Source organism: Engystomops pustulosus, chromosome 3 (assembly GCF_040894005.1).
Source record: "Engystomops pustulosus chromosome 3, aEngPut4.maternal, whole genome shotgun sequence".
Classification (NCBI taxonomy): domain Eukaryota; kingdom Metazoa; phylum Chordata; class Amphibia; order Anura; family Leptodactylidae; genus Engystomops; species Engystomops pustulosus.
Genome location: NC_092413.1, coordinates 167428972 through 167443587, shown reverse-complemented (window position 1 = coordinate 167443587; position 14616 = coordinate 167428972). Strand labels below are relative to the sequence as shown.

Here is a 14616-nt window from a genome sequence, read left to right as displayed (position 1 = left end):
TATTTTAGTTATTTGTCTGTTAATTCAATAAGGAAAACATTTTAATTAATTCACATGAGTCTCAAAAAATAACAGTAAAAATTGTTGTGTAAAACTACAAAATATGATCTAGATATTTCACTACCAATGGTTTAGAAAGACCTCTTGGAGTAGATACAAGGTATGTTGTTTTTTGGGGTTTTTTTTTTTTTGTTTTTTATTACCTTCTAATACTGCATGTTACTATATAGGTAAAGGAAAAAGAACTAATGGAGTTGAACAAGAGTGTGAATGAAACCCGTTCAAAGATGGACGTTGCACAGTCTGAGCTGGACATTTATTTGAGTCGTCATAATACAGCATTGTCCCAACTAAACAAAACTAAGGAAGCTTTGAACAGTGCATCAAGCACCCTGAAAGAGAGAAAAGCTGCAATCAAGGAATTGGAGATAAACCTTCCAAAATCACAGGAAGACCTTAAAAAGGTGCATGGGGGCTTGTGCTATTAATTTGCTGTCGTTCTTGGAATTTAAGGCTTTTACATTCGAGTGGCTTTTTTTTTTTTTTTTTTTTTTTTTTTTTTTTTTTTTTTTTTTTTTGAGGTTCAAAAGAAATCTACCTTGCGCTCCTGTGGCTTGCTTGGTACTTTTCCTCTTACCCTTACTGTGCCCTGCTTCAGAGAATGATGCTTTCACTTGTCACTGACAAGCAGAAGTAATCACTTTCTGCACCATTCCCCAGCTGCTATGTATCCTTTAACCAGAGTCATCCATCTCAGGTCCTACTGGAGAGTTAAGGAAGCTCTGTGTAATGCGTTTACTAACGGCAGCCAGCATGCAACCCAGCTTTCCCAAGGTCCTGAATTTTATAATTGTTTTTTTTTTTTTAGAAAAAACACTTTGTTCAGAGATTAAACAAGATGTGTTTCTGCATCAGTGTAGCTACAGCATGCTCAAAGTATGTTTGGGTCACAATGCATGATAACAAATGGTTTATTTCCTTTAAGATTTAAATTTGCGTTCTGTACCGGTTTAACTAAATCTATAGAGAATCCTCTTATGACCTGAAGTAGCATGCAATGTATAGCTTCATAAGCTTTATGTAATGTATTATCTATATTCTCACTTTGGCTATCACAAAGACTGCGTTTGACTCCAACCTAGGGAATGTATAAGGATAGAGTTACTTTTTTAATGTGGGGTTTTTCATATTGGTAGTGTTTAGATTTTCATTGACTGTGTGAGTATTTGTACTGATGTCTAGTAGACACTTGCTGTTTTTGGAACTCAATTCTCAGCAGTCATCGCAATTTAATCACAGGTAGTATTACCAAAAAACCACATATAAAGGTTGGATCAGTCAATAAACTGGGCAGATACGAGGATGAAGATATATCGCAAAATGTTTTTCTTTTCTTTTTTTTCTTTTTTTTTATGTTATACTTTATTTACAGTTGCTCCCCGTGTCTGTAGAGGATAAAACGCATAATAACTGAAGTTACCCTTAAGAGGTATACTGGAATTTTTCATACACATTCTCATTTTATGTACAGAAAGAAAGGGAGCTTGAATCACTTGTGCTAGAAGAATCTGCTGTAAAGGATGAAGTACGAGTCATACGTCAAAAAGTGGAAGAAGCGAGAAGTTCTTTATCTGCTAATCGTAGTAGAGGAAAAGTCCTTGATGCTTTAATTCAGCAAAAGAAATCCGGAAAACTCCCAGGCATCTATGGAAGATTGGTATGTTTGTTTCATGCGCAGCATGCAATATTCTTGTGTAACAAGGTTGAGTGGCTGTATTCTTAACTCCATTGGGAGATCGATGACACCAGGAATATGGATGAATAAAAGTCGATGGTGTCTGTTGAACATTGACAAGGACCTTGGTGATTCAATAACATAGATTCCAACTCCTAGTTAGTTTCCCCCTAAATGGTGCATTTTGGCAATGCATGTCTTACAAAAGCAATATCGCATACAGCTATATTGCAAAGTCTCAAAAAGCATTTTCTAGATCAATACCAACTTACTCTTATTTCCCATAGTGTTAATTCAGGAATATGAAAAGGTGCACGAGTGCATAATGGTATCTTGATGTTACTCAGAAGTTTGTATATACTACTACTGCTGAGATCTTTTTGACATCACATTACTGCTGTGGGCAATCATTCTTGAGCTTCATTCACACGAAAATTGGTTGCCACATGTAACTAGAGCAGTTTCGCTCTCGGACACATCTCCCGCCATCAGACGTCTGCTTTCTTTTTTTCCTCAGCAGTTTATAATAAGAAAGCTGTTGCCACAAGCAACTAGTACAGTTTTGCTCTAAAAAGAAACTTCTGATGTCTCCCATTGATTTTGGTCCTTTTGTTTGTTGCTCCTCACTTTCAAAAATGTAATGATTTTGTATTTTTTCATGTGCAGAACTGTAGGAAGCTTGTACTCTGAAGTACAATTGGTTATACAAAGTGTCATTATTTTATATTCAATGCCACGTACTAGGAAGAAAATTACTAATGTGGTTAAATTTAAAAAAAAAAAATATAAAACATGTTTCTTCTGTTTTTAATGCTTTCAATGTGCGCTTCACATAACCTCCTGTTATTCTTTGGTTTGGTGCGATCACGGGGATAAGAAATTTACTTGAACCTTCGGGGATCTGATCGCTTTTGCCTTATGCTATGATACTACTATATAGCAGTATGTGGCAGTTTTGCTACTAATCTCTAAGCGTCTCTGCTTAGAGATCATGCAGAATGACAGGTCCTTGGCTCTGACAGAGACTTCAGGCTGTTATGCTAACTGATTCTGGATTAGTTTGACTGGCCCATGGAAAGCAGACGTTCTTGTTCATGAGGCCTTAATCAAATCTCCATGCTTTTGTGTCCCAAAATTGTCTGATTATAGTAAATTTGGTACTACTGTGGCTTGTGTAAAAGTAAAAAGGCTGCTGATTATTTTTATTTTTTTATTAGGGTGACCTTGGAGCAATTGATGAAAAATATGATGTTGCCATTTCATCCTCATGCGGAGCCCTTGACCACATTGTTGTGGATACTATTGATACAGCTCAAGAATGTGTTAATTTCTTAAAGAAGCAGAATGTTGGAGTAGCAACTTTTATTGGCTTAGACAAGGTAACTGCACGTTGCAGAGCTGTAGGGACATTTTCATTCATGTATGTAATTAAAGACCTGCATTAAACTATCTTTATTTTGTTCCATCATAGATGAAGGTGTGGGAAAAAGGACTAAATACTATTCGTACTCCTGAAAACATTCCTCGATTGTTTGATATGGTGAAAGTCAAGGATGAACATATCAGACCAGCTTTCTACTTTGCTCTACGAGATACACTTGTTGCAGATAACTTGGATCAAGCAACCAGAGTGGCTTTTCAGAAAGACAAGAGATGGAGAGTGGTGACTTTACAAGGGCAAATTATAGAGCAGTCAGGTCACTATTTCTTCTTTACTTCATTCCAGTCCTTACAGGGAAACTTTCACCAGGGTTTACCCCACTAAACTACTAACCCCCTCATGTAATGTATGAAATTTCCCTTCTGAAGTTCCCTCTTTGGTGTAAAATCGCCCCCATAGTTCAGCAAATGTGACTCTTCTGGTCCCTTTTTCAAATGAGCTGAGTCAAGTGTTTTGGTTGAAGGGGTAGTCTTTATCGTTATCCTCTGTTCTATAGCACTTAGAAACATGTTTTTTATGGCATATTGTTCATTGCATCATATTGTTCTGTGAGCTACAGAACTGTACATACTGGCAGTTAAATAGTAGGAAATGCAAGATAAAGATCCAGTATTTCCCAATTTTAACTCCATTTGTCCAGTTCTGTACCTCACAGAACCATAAGATTGGTGATATCTGAAATGACATTCCTATCTTTGACACATAAAGCCTGTTTCTTGGTACTAAAGAAAAGAAGATGGTGGCACCTGAATTGACACTCTCCCTGAAACCACTACTTGACCCATCCTATGTGAAAATGAAGTGAGAAGAGTTACATTTGCCTGACTTTGAGTGCAATTTTTAATAGGTTAAGGTGATGAGATTTCACATGAAAGAGCCATTTCATATCCTACCTGAGGGGCCTGGAAGTTTAGTGGGATAAAACCTGATGACAAGTTGTCTTTAGATCAAACTTCTAATTAAGGATTAAAGTTGTTTTTTTTTTTTTTTTTCTTTTTAAATAATCTTTATATAGCTTGATCATATTCTGCAGCACTATACAAGGAAATTAAGATTCTATAGGGTAATAACATTCTTTTGAAACAATAGAAATGAGTGTCTAATTTGCAAGTGTTTACAATCTGGGAATATAGAGTTTTTATCAAAATAATCTTGTTGACCTATAACCTGTAATTTATTAGGTTTTATAACTTTCATTCCCAGGTACCATGACCGGCGGTGGTGGCAAGGTGATGAAAGGCAGAATGGGAAATTCAGTTGTTGTTGAGTTTTCAGAGAAACAGGTTAGCGTTAATGTGATAAATTTTCACATTTTATAATGTTTTTAGTCTGTTTTTAATGTAAATCCTATTTTTAATTTTTGCATATATAGTTACAAGATATGGAAGCCAAACTTAGGGTTGACTCTGAAAAAGCTACAACTATTCAAGATCGCAAGGTACATTTGGAGGAAGAACTGGCTAAACTGCGGCAGTCAACCAGAGAGATGAAAAATACATTTGAGAAATACAATGCCAGCCTGCAGGTAAATTTTAGATATTTACAGTATGTTCCTAGGGTAAACTATGTTAAATTAATGGGGTTAAGCAAATGGATACTGGGTCCGAGTGTTTCTCTCGGGATGGGAGGAATGGAACAGAGGAGACAAAAAGCGCAAAAGACTCAAGTGTTTCCCCAATGGAGCAATAAGGAAGTACTGGATAAAAACTCTCACCTGGTATGTGGGGGAGTCAAGGCGTGAGTACCTCTGGTGTTGAGGATATCTAAGTATGTTTGGGTATCGGCAAAGCTGACAGCCACGAGATTGTCTGATGGTCCGTTCTCCCAGGAAGATGGACCAACAAGCGGACGAAGAGGATGCACGTGGAGTGGATAATCTCGTTTGTCACGGCGCTGCTTTGCTAGAAGTCACTCGTATACTTACAGTGAGTACTTTTTAAAAACGTATTTTATTAGGACACTACGCGTTTCGGTCCCGGTCCGGGACCTTCCTCAGGTGTAAAATACATACACCTGGATGTATTTTACACCTGAGGAAGGTCCCGGACCGGGACCGAAACGCGTAGTGTCCTAATAAAATACGTTTTTAAAAAGTACTCACTGTAAGTATACGAGTGACTTCTAGCAAAGCAGCGCCGTGACAAACGAGATTATCCACTCCACGTGCATCCTCTTCGTCAAATTAATGGGGTTGTAATTTATTCCTTTCTACAAGATGGAGATCTGTTTATATACCTGTTTCCATGGATCTGTTCTGAGCTCCTATGAATTTACCTAACTTTTTTTACACCAATTTGTAGAATAGTCATAATGTTAAAATAAATGTACAACCCTTACCTTTTAGAGTCTTTCTGAACAAGAAATACACTTGAAAGCACAAGTCAAAGAGTTGGAGGGTAATGTAGCTGCTACAGCACCAGACAAGAAGCAGCAGAGCCAAATGGAGAAAACATTGGAAAATTTTAGAAAGGGTAAGTTTTTGTGCCTTTTGGTATATTATATGTACAGTACCATTTGGTATTTAAATACATGTAAGATATATAAGACAAATCTGATGCCGGTTAATGATGATGCATTTCTTTGTCTTGGGTTACTGAGATTCTGAATTTGAATCTATTTAGTTAGATTAGCAACAGCATACCGTGGCACAGTGTAATAGTTGATCTCTGGGAAAGCTGTCACTTGTTGTTTTTAGGTGGGGCAAGGTACTTGTCAGGATTTACTCATTTTGAATTGGAAATACGTACACATGCATCGATATAGATATTTTCGCTCTATGCAGATAGATAATTTACTGTTCTGTCTGAAAGCAAATTATAAGACTAGTTTATTTCAAACTAGAAAACCAAACAGCAGTCTGGTAGCCTAAAAATATATTATAGGGCTGTTGCACACGAACTGCTGAATTTACCAACCCAAACCCAGAACATATGGATTAAAGTTTGCCTATCTGGGCTGCAAACCTGAGAGACAGGTCAGAAAAACCTGCTTGTGTGCATTTCCCTAATGGAGAGGCTCGAATATGATGAAAATACCTGCATCTTCAACTCATACTTTGCAGACTTTAATTATTTACTTTAGTTGGGGTTATTGCAGAGCAGACCGAGCAGCAAAGACACATATCTGGATATAGTGTACTGAATTTGTGTACTATTTTTACATATACTTAATCTTGCTTATGAAGGTTAACTTTTAAAGTTGTTACGTAATTTTTTTATTGAAGAATTCGAGAAGGCGGCTGAAAAGGCTGGAAAAGTAGAAACAGAAGTAAAAAGACTTCACACTCTTATAGTTGATATTAACAATCACAAGTTGAAAGCACAACAAGATAAACTGGATAAGATTAACAAGGAGATGGATGAATGTGTCTCCTCCATAACAAAAGCTCAAGTATCCATCAAGACTGCAGATAGGTAAGAATTAAACTGCTCAAATGCTGCCTCACTTGTGAACCATTCTGTTCTTAAAGTATGATGTTTTGTTTTAAATTAATATTATGTTTTTTAATAGCATTTGTGTAATAGTATTTTCATAGCAAAATTACTGTAGTAATCTTGTGAATATTATTTTACTGCATATTTTGTTATGCTTAGTAAATTATTTTTTTTTCTTTGTAGAAATATAGCTTGGTCTAATTTTTTTCTCAGTAGAATCTAAAATCTGTTTGTTTGTTTTAGAAAATAATGTATGGGGGGGGGGCATTCAGTGTTCACTAACCATTTTTAATTTTTCTCCCTCCACCACAAAGAAACCTCAAAAAAGCAGAGGAAACTGTTGTCCGTACAGAAAAGGAAATGGTGGACAATGACAAATCAATAGAGGAATTATCTGAGGATTTGAAAAATCTCGAGGAAAAGGCAACCGCTGTCATGAATGAATGCAAAGATGCAGAGGTATTGTGGTGGTTTTTTTTTTTTTTTTTTTTTACAATTTTGTGGTCATAAAAATTGTTAGTTTGTCCCTGTGGCCTTGTGAATGTTTCCTACCATTTACTAGAACTTGCAGATCAATGCCGTATTTACTATTATTTACTTATGCAGTTTTCTTTTTTCACTCAAATGGTCTAGGGCTCGCTTGGCGAGATACAAGAAAAGCACAAAAATTTGCTGCAAGAAATTAAAGCCGTTCAAGATAAAGAACATGCCCTTCAAAAGGACGCTCTGAACATCCGGCTGAAAATTGAGCAAATAGATGGTCACATAGCCGAACATCAGTCTAAGATAAAACACTGGCAGAAAGAGGTAGGGTTTGGAGCTAGATCAGTGGTTCTTAAACTTGTTTGAGATTTTATATGCACATTCATCGAACCCTCCTTTAGTGATAAAATATGTATGTGTCTTGACCTCCGTGGCGCAGGCTCCTCCGAACCCCTGAGACCAACCCACCGAACCCCCAGGGTTTGATAGAACCCGGTTTAGAACCAATGAACTAGATACTTGTCTGTTCTGGCCATAATTGTGAAAATCTGATTTGTATAAATTGTATAAAGGGATGTGTGAAGAGGGCTCACGGGCTGAGTCCTCTTCATACAGAGGTGGGGGTTTTTGCATTTTGCACAAAACCCCCACCGCTAATAACCGCGGTCGGCGCGGTTACCATGGTAGCCTCGGGTCTTCTTTTGATTCGAGGCTACATGGCTTATGCAGGTTCGTTACAATGAGCCAGTGGCTCATTGTAATGTATGACCTGCAAAAATGCCATATATTGCAATACTGTAGTATTGCAGTATATGGTAGGAGCGATCTGACCATCTAGGGCAGCGGTGGCGAACCTATGGCACACGTGCCAGGGAGGGCACGCAGAGCCTTCTCTGTCGGCACGCACTCAATGCGATGTGTCCCACTCCTGATCCTGGAGCGTGGAGCTAGCAGAGCCTACTGCTCTTGTTCTACCTGGCTGCTGCCAGCTTTACAATCACAAGAACTTCAGCAAGGAACAGCGTCCAGCCACAGGTCAAATGTTAAGTGTGGGTGGAATCTCTGTTGCATGATGCAATCACAGCGTCTGCTCATTCAGCCCCTGATTCCTTCCCACATGTTGTAGGAACGAACTGCTGACAGAGATGAAGCTGGACGTCAGAGGAAGTGAACGGGTGAGCTTCATCTGCTGCTCATCCCCATGCCTTTTGGTCTCTCCTGAACATCATTAACATCCCTGGTCATTAGTCACTCAATCTGTACAAGACTGCTGCAATCCAAGCCATAGCAGACAGTCCTGTGTAAAACACAGCAATCCTGTCACATACAGGTTACACAGGACTGTCTGCTTTACATGGAGGGAAACACAACAGCAGTAAGAAAGGAAGCAAGAAAGCTGCATCAACCTTGTGTATAATATAGGGTCCCATGGTGGGGAAACCCCTGTGAGTAACTAACAAACATCCTATTGCACTGTATTTTACACAGGGCTGCTACAGCTAGAAACCTTTCTTTTGTTATATAGTACCTGCAGCAGTCCTGTGTAAACTCAAACAGGACTGCTCAACTTAGTAGCTCCCTATTTATTTTTTAATAACACAGGACTACTGCAGGTTTTCTAGTTATCCACAATGGCAATATTAGGCCGCGTTTAGATGTTGCGTCTAAACAGAATTCAAACGCAACGGGGAGGAACTGCACCCAATCGTAAACAAAAACCACATGTTCTGTATGCAAACAATGCTAAACAAGTTGCGCTTATTCCCTAATGTATGAGTTTAGGACCTTTCAGGGTTAAATTTCCGTATTGGCACTGTTCAATATGTAAGCAGGTTTGCGGTTGTAGTTTGGGCACTCAGCCTCTAAAACGTTCGCCATCACTGATCTAGGGTTAATGTACCCTAGATCAGGGGTGGCGAACCTATGGCACGGGTGCCAGAGGCGGCACTCTAAGCCCTTTCTGTGGGCACCCAGACAATCACCCCAGAATGAAGTTCACCAGACAGAACTCAAAGAATCTGCCTGCAGAATTCTCCTACAATGATAGATGAATTTGCCCTCCTCTTTTCAACTGGGTTGGTGTCCTTGGGAAGCTGAAAGATTGAAAGTTGTCAATGAACAAAGAGAAATACATTGCTGCGTGGCACTTTGCAATAAATAAGTGGATTTTGGTTGAAGTTTGGGCACTGAGGCTCTAAAAGGTTCGCCATCACTGCCCTAGATGGTCTAAAAAATAGTGGAAAAAAAAAGTTTAAAAAATAAAAAAAATTAATAAAATATTAAAAGTTCAAATCACCCCCCTTTCCCTAGAACGGATATAAAACATAACAAACAGTAAAAATCACAGACATATTAGGTATCGCCGCATCCCAAAATGCCAGATCTATCAAAATATAAAACCGGTTACGGCCGGCGGTGACCTCCGAGGCGGGAAATGGCGCCCAAATGTCCGAAATGCGACTTTTACACCTTTTTACATAACATAAAAAATGATCAAAATGTCGCACAGACCTCAAAATGGTAGCAATGAAAACGTCGCCTCATTTCGCAAAAAATGACCCCTCACACATCTCCGTGCGCCAAAGTATGAAAAAGTTATTAGCGTCAGAAGATGGCAAAAAATGTTTTTTCTTTTTTGTACACATTTGTTTAATTTTTGAAAATGTATTAAAACACAATAAAACCTATATAAATTTGGTATCACCGCGATCGCACCGAACCAAAGAATAAAGCTGAGGTGTTATTTGGAGCGAAGAGTGAAAGTTGTAAAAACTGAGCCCACAAGAACGTGACGTTTTTTTTCAATTTTTCCACATTTGGAATTTTTTTTCAGCTTCGCAGTACACGGCATGTTAAAAGAAATAACATCACGGGAAAGTAAAATTTGTTACGCACAAAATAAGCCCTCACACAGGTCTGTACACGTAAAAATGAAAAAGTTATGGATTTTTGAAGTTGGAGAGCGAGAAATCAGCCGAAAAACCCTGCGTCCTTAAGGGGTTAATAACTTCTTCTCATTTCTGTGTTCTTCAGATATCAAAACTTTCCCTCCATAAAATAGAAGACAATCAAGAAGAAGTTCTTCCTGTCCTAACACAAGAAGAGTTAGAAGCCATTAAGGATCCCGATCAAATAAATAATCAAATTGCTCTTCTGGAAGCGAAGAGTCATGAGATAAAGCCAAATCTTGGAGCTATTGCAGAGTATAAAAAAAAGGTATGAGTACAGAAACCAGTGTGAAAACTATGCATTGTAACCCATGGTGGACTGGAGGTTGTCATTGGTGGAATGACAAGTACAATGATTAATGTTATACTTTATTTAGAATTGTTCTTTAATACTAATATTTACTAAAACAAGTTTATTCTTTATAATTCAAGTACATTATTCTGTTCTTATCCTACCCACCACCACCACCACCCACTTCCCATATAAATGGGTTGAATGAATTAAAATGCAGCCCATACTACCTTTGCAGTTGACCTTGATATCACTTGCAGACTTTCATGGGTAAAAACTATGCAAAACCTGTAAATTGTCAGATTTTGCAGTTATGCGTTTCCTAACCTACAGAATATGGAAAAGGGCACCACAGGACAGGATCACGCTGACTATTAACATAAGTAATTTAACATTCTGTACAGATAATGTATGTATGAAAATATAAAAGACAAATACTAGCCATTTTTTTTTTTTGTTTTTTTTAATTGTGTATATCAAATGTATTCTAATGAGATTAAGTTGTTCCTCATTTTTGTGTAGTATTTGTTTGCACCCTTTGCTGCTCTTTTTTCATTTTTGAAATTTTCTGATGAATCGTAGGAAGAACTATACTTGCAAAGAGTTGCTGAACTTGATGAAATTACAAATGAGCGGGACCGATTTAGACGCGCGTATGAGGATCTTCGTAAACAGCGACTTAATGAGTTTATGGCTGGATTTAATGTCATAACAAATAAGCTGAAAGAAAACTACCAGATGTTGACTTTGGGAGGAGATGCAGAGCTGGAACTTGTTGACAGCTTGGATCCATTTTCAGAAGGCATCATGTTTAGGTTTGTGAAATATTCTCTCTCTACTATTTATCATATACAAGTTAGATGTTTGTGCAATTCTTGTGCATATTATTCAATCTTGCTTGTTTAGATAAACCTCATATAAGTTGGAGTTTAATTCTTTATACAATCCTAATGCATTGGTCAACTTAAAACATCTTTAATAAATAGGACACCTGTCATCAGGTCTGTGTCACTTGTCCTGTCACTACTACATGTTGGAGCAGCTCACAATGATCCCATCCCAGCCTTTATCTAGTTATTTCATACATTATTCATTGTAAAATCATCTATTTTTTATCATGTAAATGAGGCTGGTCACATGGTCAGAGGCAGTGATGTCACTCATGTTACCCCTCTCCTCCCCCTGCTCATGTCTGTGTGTAATGTATAGTAAAGCATGGCTAGTGTGTGTGCAGCATCTGCTGACATGCTGCATCCTCCTAATATACAGGTGAGAGACACAGACATCAGCTACACATGAATCTGACATGTTACCTGCTATAACATGGCTGCATCCTGGAGCTGCTGTATCTCTCCTATACACACACACATGCACACACAGGCTGCAGGGGGCGTTGGACATTTCACAGGTCATTTGCATACAGCTTTAGGACCTGAATGCTTAGGTTTACAGGCATGTAGAGGGACAATGAAGGGATAGAGGCAATGCTTTCTAATGGCAGTTTATGAAAATATATTTAGTTTAGGGGGGTTATTTTGCATGACGGGTTCTCTTTAAGTCAAATTACCTCCTATAGATTTGCATAGGATTTTATTTAAAGGTTATGTCACACAATTAAGACTTCCCATCTATACATAAAATATCTGATAAGGTGACACTCTTGCTCACACTGAGAATGTGGTGCTAGTTTGCCCCTGTATGAAATGTAGTGATGGTGAACCGTGCAGGATTTTACTGCATTTAACTCTGACATGCACAGATAAATGTTCAATGTGCTTGGTTCCAGCAGCACTCCATACATGTACACACACTTAACCACTACTTCATAGATGCAGAAGACTACAAGACCCCCATATGTGACTGCTCATCTGCTTAACTTCCACTCCAAAGGTTCAGCAGAAAAATGTCCTTTTTTATGAATGTGTTGTTTTAAAGGGCATCTACCACCAGGATGAAGGACTGTATGCAAATGAGCCTGGCTCCATAGGTATTAATTGGAGTCTGGAGCCCCTCCAGACCATTTGCATACAGTCTTTCATCCTGGTGGTAGATGTCCTTTAAAGGTAACCGGACAGAAGAATTTAGTCCTACAAACCTCCAACCTTTTTATCCAGGAGGGTAAATGATCACATTAAATAGAGTAAATAGATCTTTGATGCATATATAACACCTGTTAGAAGTGTGGATAATCGGTCCACTCCTGGTTTAAATAATACCCTACAGAAGTAATACAATGTCTTAAAGGGAAACTCCGCAATGCCACCAAATCTTTATTCAAATATTTCTTACTATCTTTATTCTTTTTATTCTTCTTTTAAGGCCTTTGAAATCAACTGATATTTTAATGGAACAGCTGGGTTTCTATTTATTATTTTTTATTTTATTTTAATCGTTTAAAAATGGAAAAATTTAAAAACTTTTTTTTATTATTTTGTTAGTGCAATTGTTTTTTGTTTTTTTACTATGGAGTAAAAATAGTCAAGCTCCTAACTTTTGCATTGACTAGAAACATTGTGCTGTGACTTGTAAGTGATATAATTCAGCATATTCATCAGTTCTCGATCTTTACAGTGTGAGGCCACCAAAGAAAAGTTGGAAGAAGATATTTAATCTTTCTGGTGGAGAGAAGACCCTAAGTTCCTTAGCTTTGGTATTTGCACTTCACCACTATAAGCCAACACCATTGTATTTCATGGATGAGATAGATGCAGCTCTGGACTTCAAAAATGTGTCAATTGTTGCTTTCTACATCTATGTAAGTATCTTCTCTGTTATGTATGAGTACTATTTGGCATGTAATTAATGGGATATTGAAAATTCTGGCATATTTGCAGACGGGTAATCCATGACATATAGCTACAGGTTCCATCCTTCAAGTGCCCACAGAGGTTTTTTATTTTTTGTTTTTTTATTGCAGCAGCTCTTACAGGAAAGGTTGCTTTTTATGCACAACCCTCTACATTGATGGCTTTAAAATATCTTGGCATAGAAGTTCAGCTTTTTGGACCCTATAGGATTTAGACTTTTTGTTCAAGATTTTATAGAAAATGTAAAAAGAATAAACCTTCTACTCTTTGCAATCCCATTCAATCTGTTCACAGTCAGTCACTGCTGATCAGTTTATGTACAGAGGTGATGCCACCCTGACCGCAGCCGTTGTCCAAGGAGCATCACCAGGCTCTGAGAGACAGACTGGCGGTGACAGACTGCGCACCAGCTTAATAGGAGCGCGGAGGGACAAGTATAAGTAGTTTAATATTTTTGAAGAACCTGTCATGAGGCCCTTTGACCCATTAAGCGTGTATTTAGATGCATGAGAATTGTGGTATTCTTTATAAGCAGCAGGTAATTTTATTTTTTCTTTTACCTTAAGGAACAAACGAAAAACGCCCAGTTTATAATCATTTCCTTACGTAACAACATGTTTGAAATTGCGGATAGACTCATTGGAATTTATAAGACTCATAATACAACCAAAAGTGTGGCAACAAATCCAAAAATTATTGCTTCAAAAGGACTTGCAGAACTTGGTGCCACACAGTGTGCCTAAGGAGATGTTACCCAAGTGCTGGTCGTAGAGGAGGAGGCCTCACTAAATTAAAGTGGACCACAGGAACATCCAGACAACTGTTCCTGTACCGAGTGCTGTCATCTCAAGGGGAATTGCCCAAACACGGACCTTTACCATTCATACAGTGATGCCTTTCGCTCCTCTGAGATGCTGCTATTGTTATAAGGAGCTTTTATTGGACTTTGGTAAGAGGTCCTAAACAAGAACACCATACACAAAAGAAACATCGGTCTCGTCACTAGTGAGAGGATTATAAACACACTTACTTTTTACTACCTTGTCTTGTGTTAAATGTATATATTTTTTTATGTAAATTTGTTCAATAAAAGTTAAACCTCTGAAGTGCCTAAGTTATCTTGTCCTTGTCACTGTGTGCAAGCTTTAGATTTGAATCCCATATAATACAGAGATGTGTTTATAACATGATCAATGATTTTCTGGTTTGTTTTCAAGGGATATATTTATAGATATTCACTATGCTACAGGAAATGAATAAAAAGTAGCTCAAACTTAGACATTTACAGAATCTAATGTCACTGACCCAGGAAGTTATTCTGACCGCTACATTTGAGGTCAGGAAGGCATTTTTTTTTCCTTAAAAAAAATTATCAAAACCAATTGGTTTTGTTCTTTCTTTCCTGTCTGGATTAACACCAATGAATTGCAGATTGAAATTGATGGATCTGTGTCTTTTTCCACTATGATAATAAAA

The 14616-nt window shown here is 37.8% G+C and overlaps 1 protein-coding gene across 5 annotated transcripts in view; it reads left to right on the top strand.

The window, feature by feature from the left end:
- The window catches only part of SMC4 (structural maintenance of chromosomes 4), a 29897-nt gene extending 15651 nt beyond the window's left edge, over positions 1-14246 (top strand). For all 5 annotated transcript variants that reach the window (XM_072142906.1, XM_072142908.1, XM_072142907.1 and 2 more), the window contains 14 exons: positions 231-464; positions 1532-1717; positions 2953-3114; positions 3207-3432; positions 4380-4459; positions 4549-4701; positions 5521-5647; positions 6400-6589; positions 6925-7069; positions 7244-7417; positions 10127-10309; positions 10916-11148; positions 12905-13088; positions 13707-14246. In XM_072142906.1, coding sequence (XP_071999007.1) covers positions 231-464; positions 1532-1717; positions 2953-3114; positions 3207-3432; positions 4380-4459; positions 4549-4701; positions 5521-5647; positions 6400-6589; positions 6925-7069; positions 7244-7417; positions 10127-10309; positions 10916-11148; positions 12905-13088; positions 13707-13883 — 2454 coding nt within the window. In that variant the 3' untranslated portion in view covers positions 13884-14246. The remainder of the gene's footprint in view (positions 1-230; positions 465-1531; positions 1718-2952; positions 3115-3206; positions 3433-4379; positions 4460-4548; positions 4702-5520; positions 5648-6399; positions 6590-6924; positions 7070-7243; positions 7418-10126; positions 10310-10915; positions 11149-12904; positions 13089-13706) is intronic.
- Positions 14247-14616: the final 370 nt, after the last annotated feature.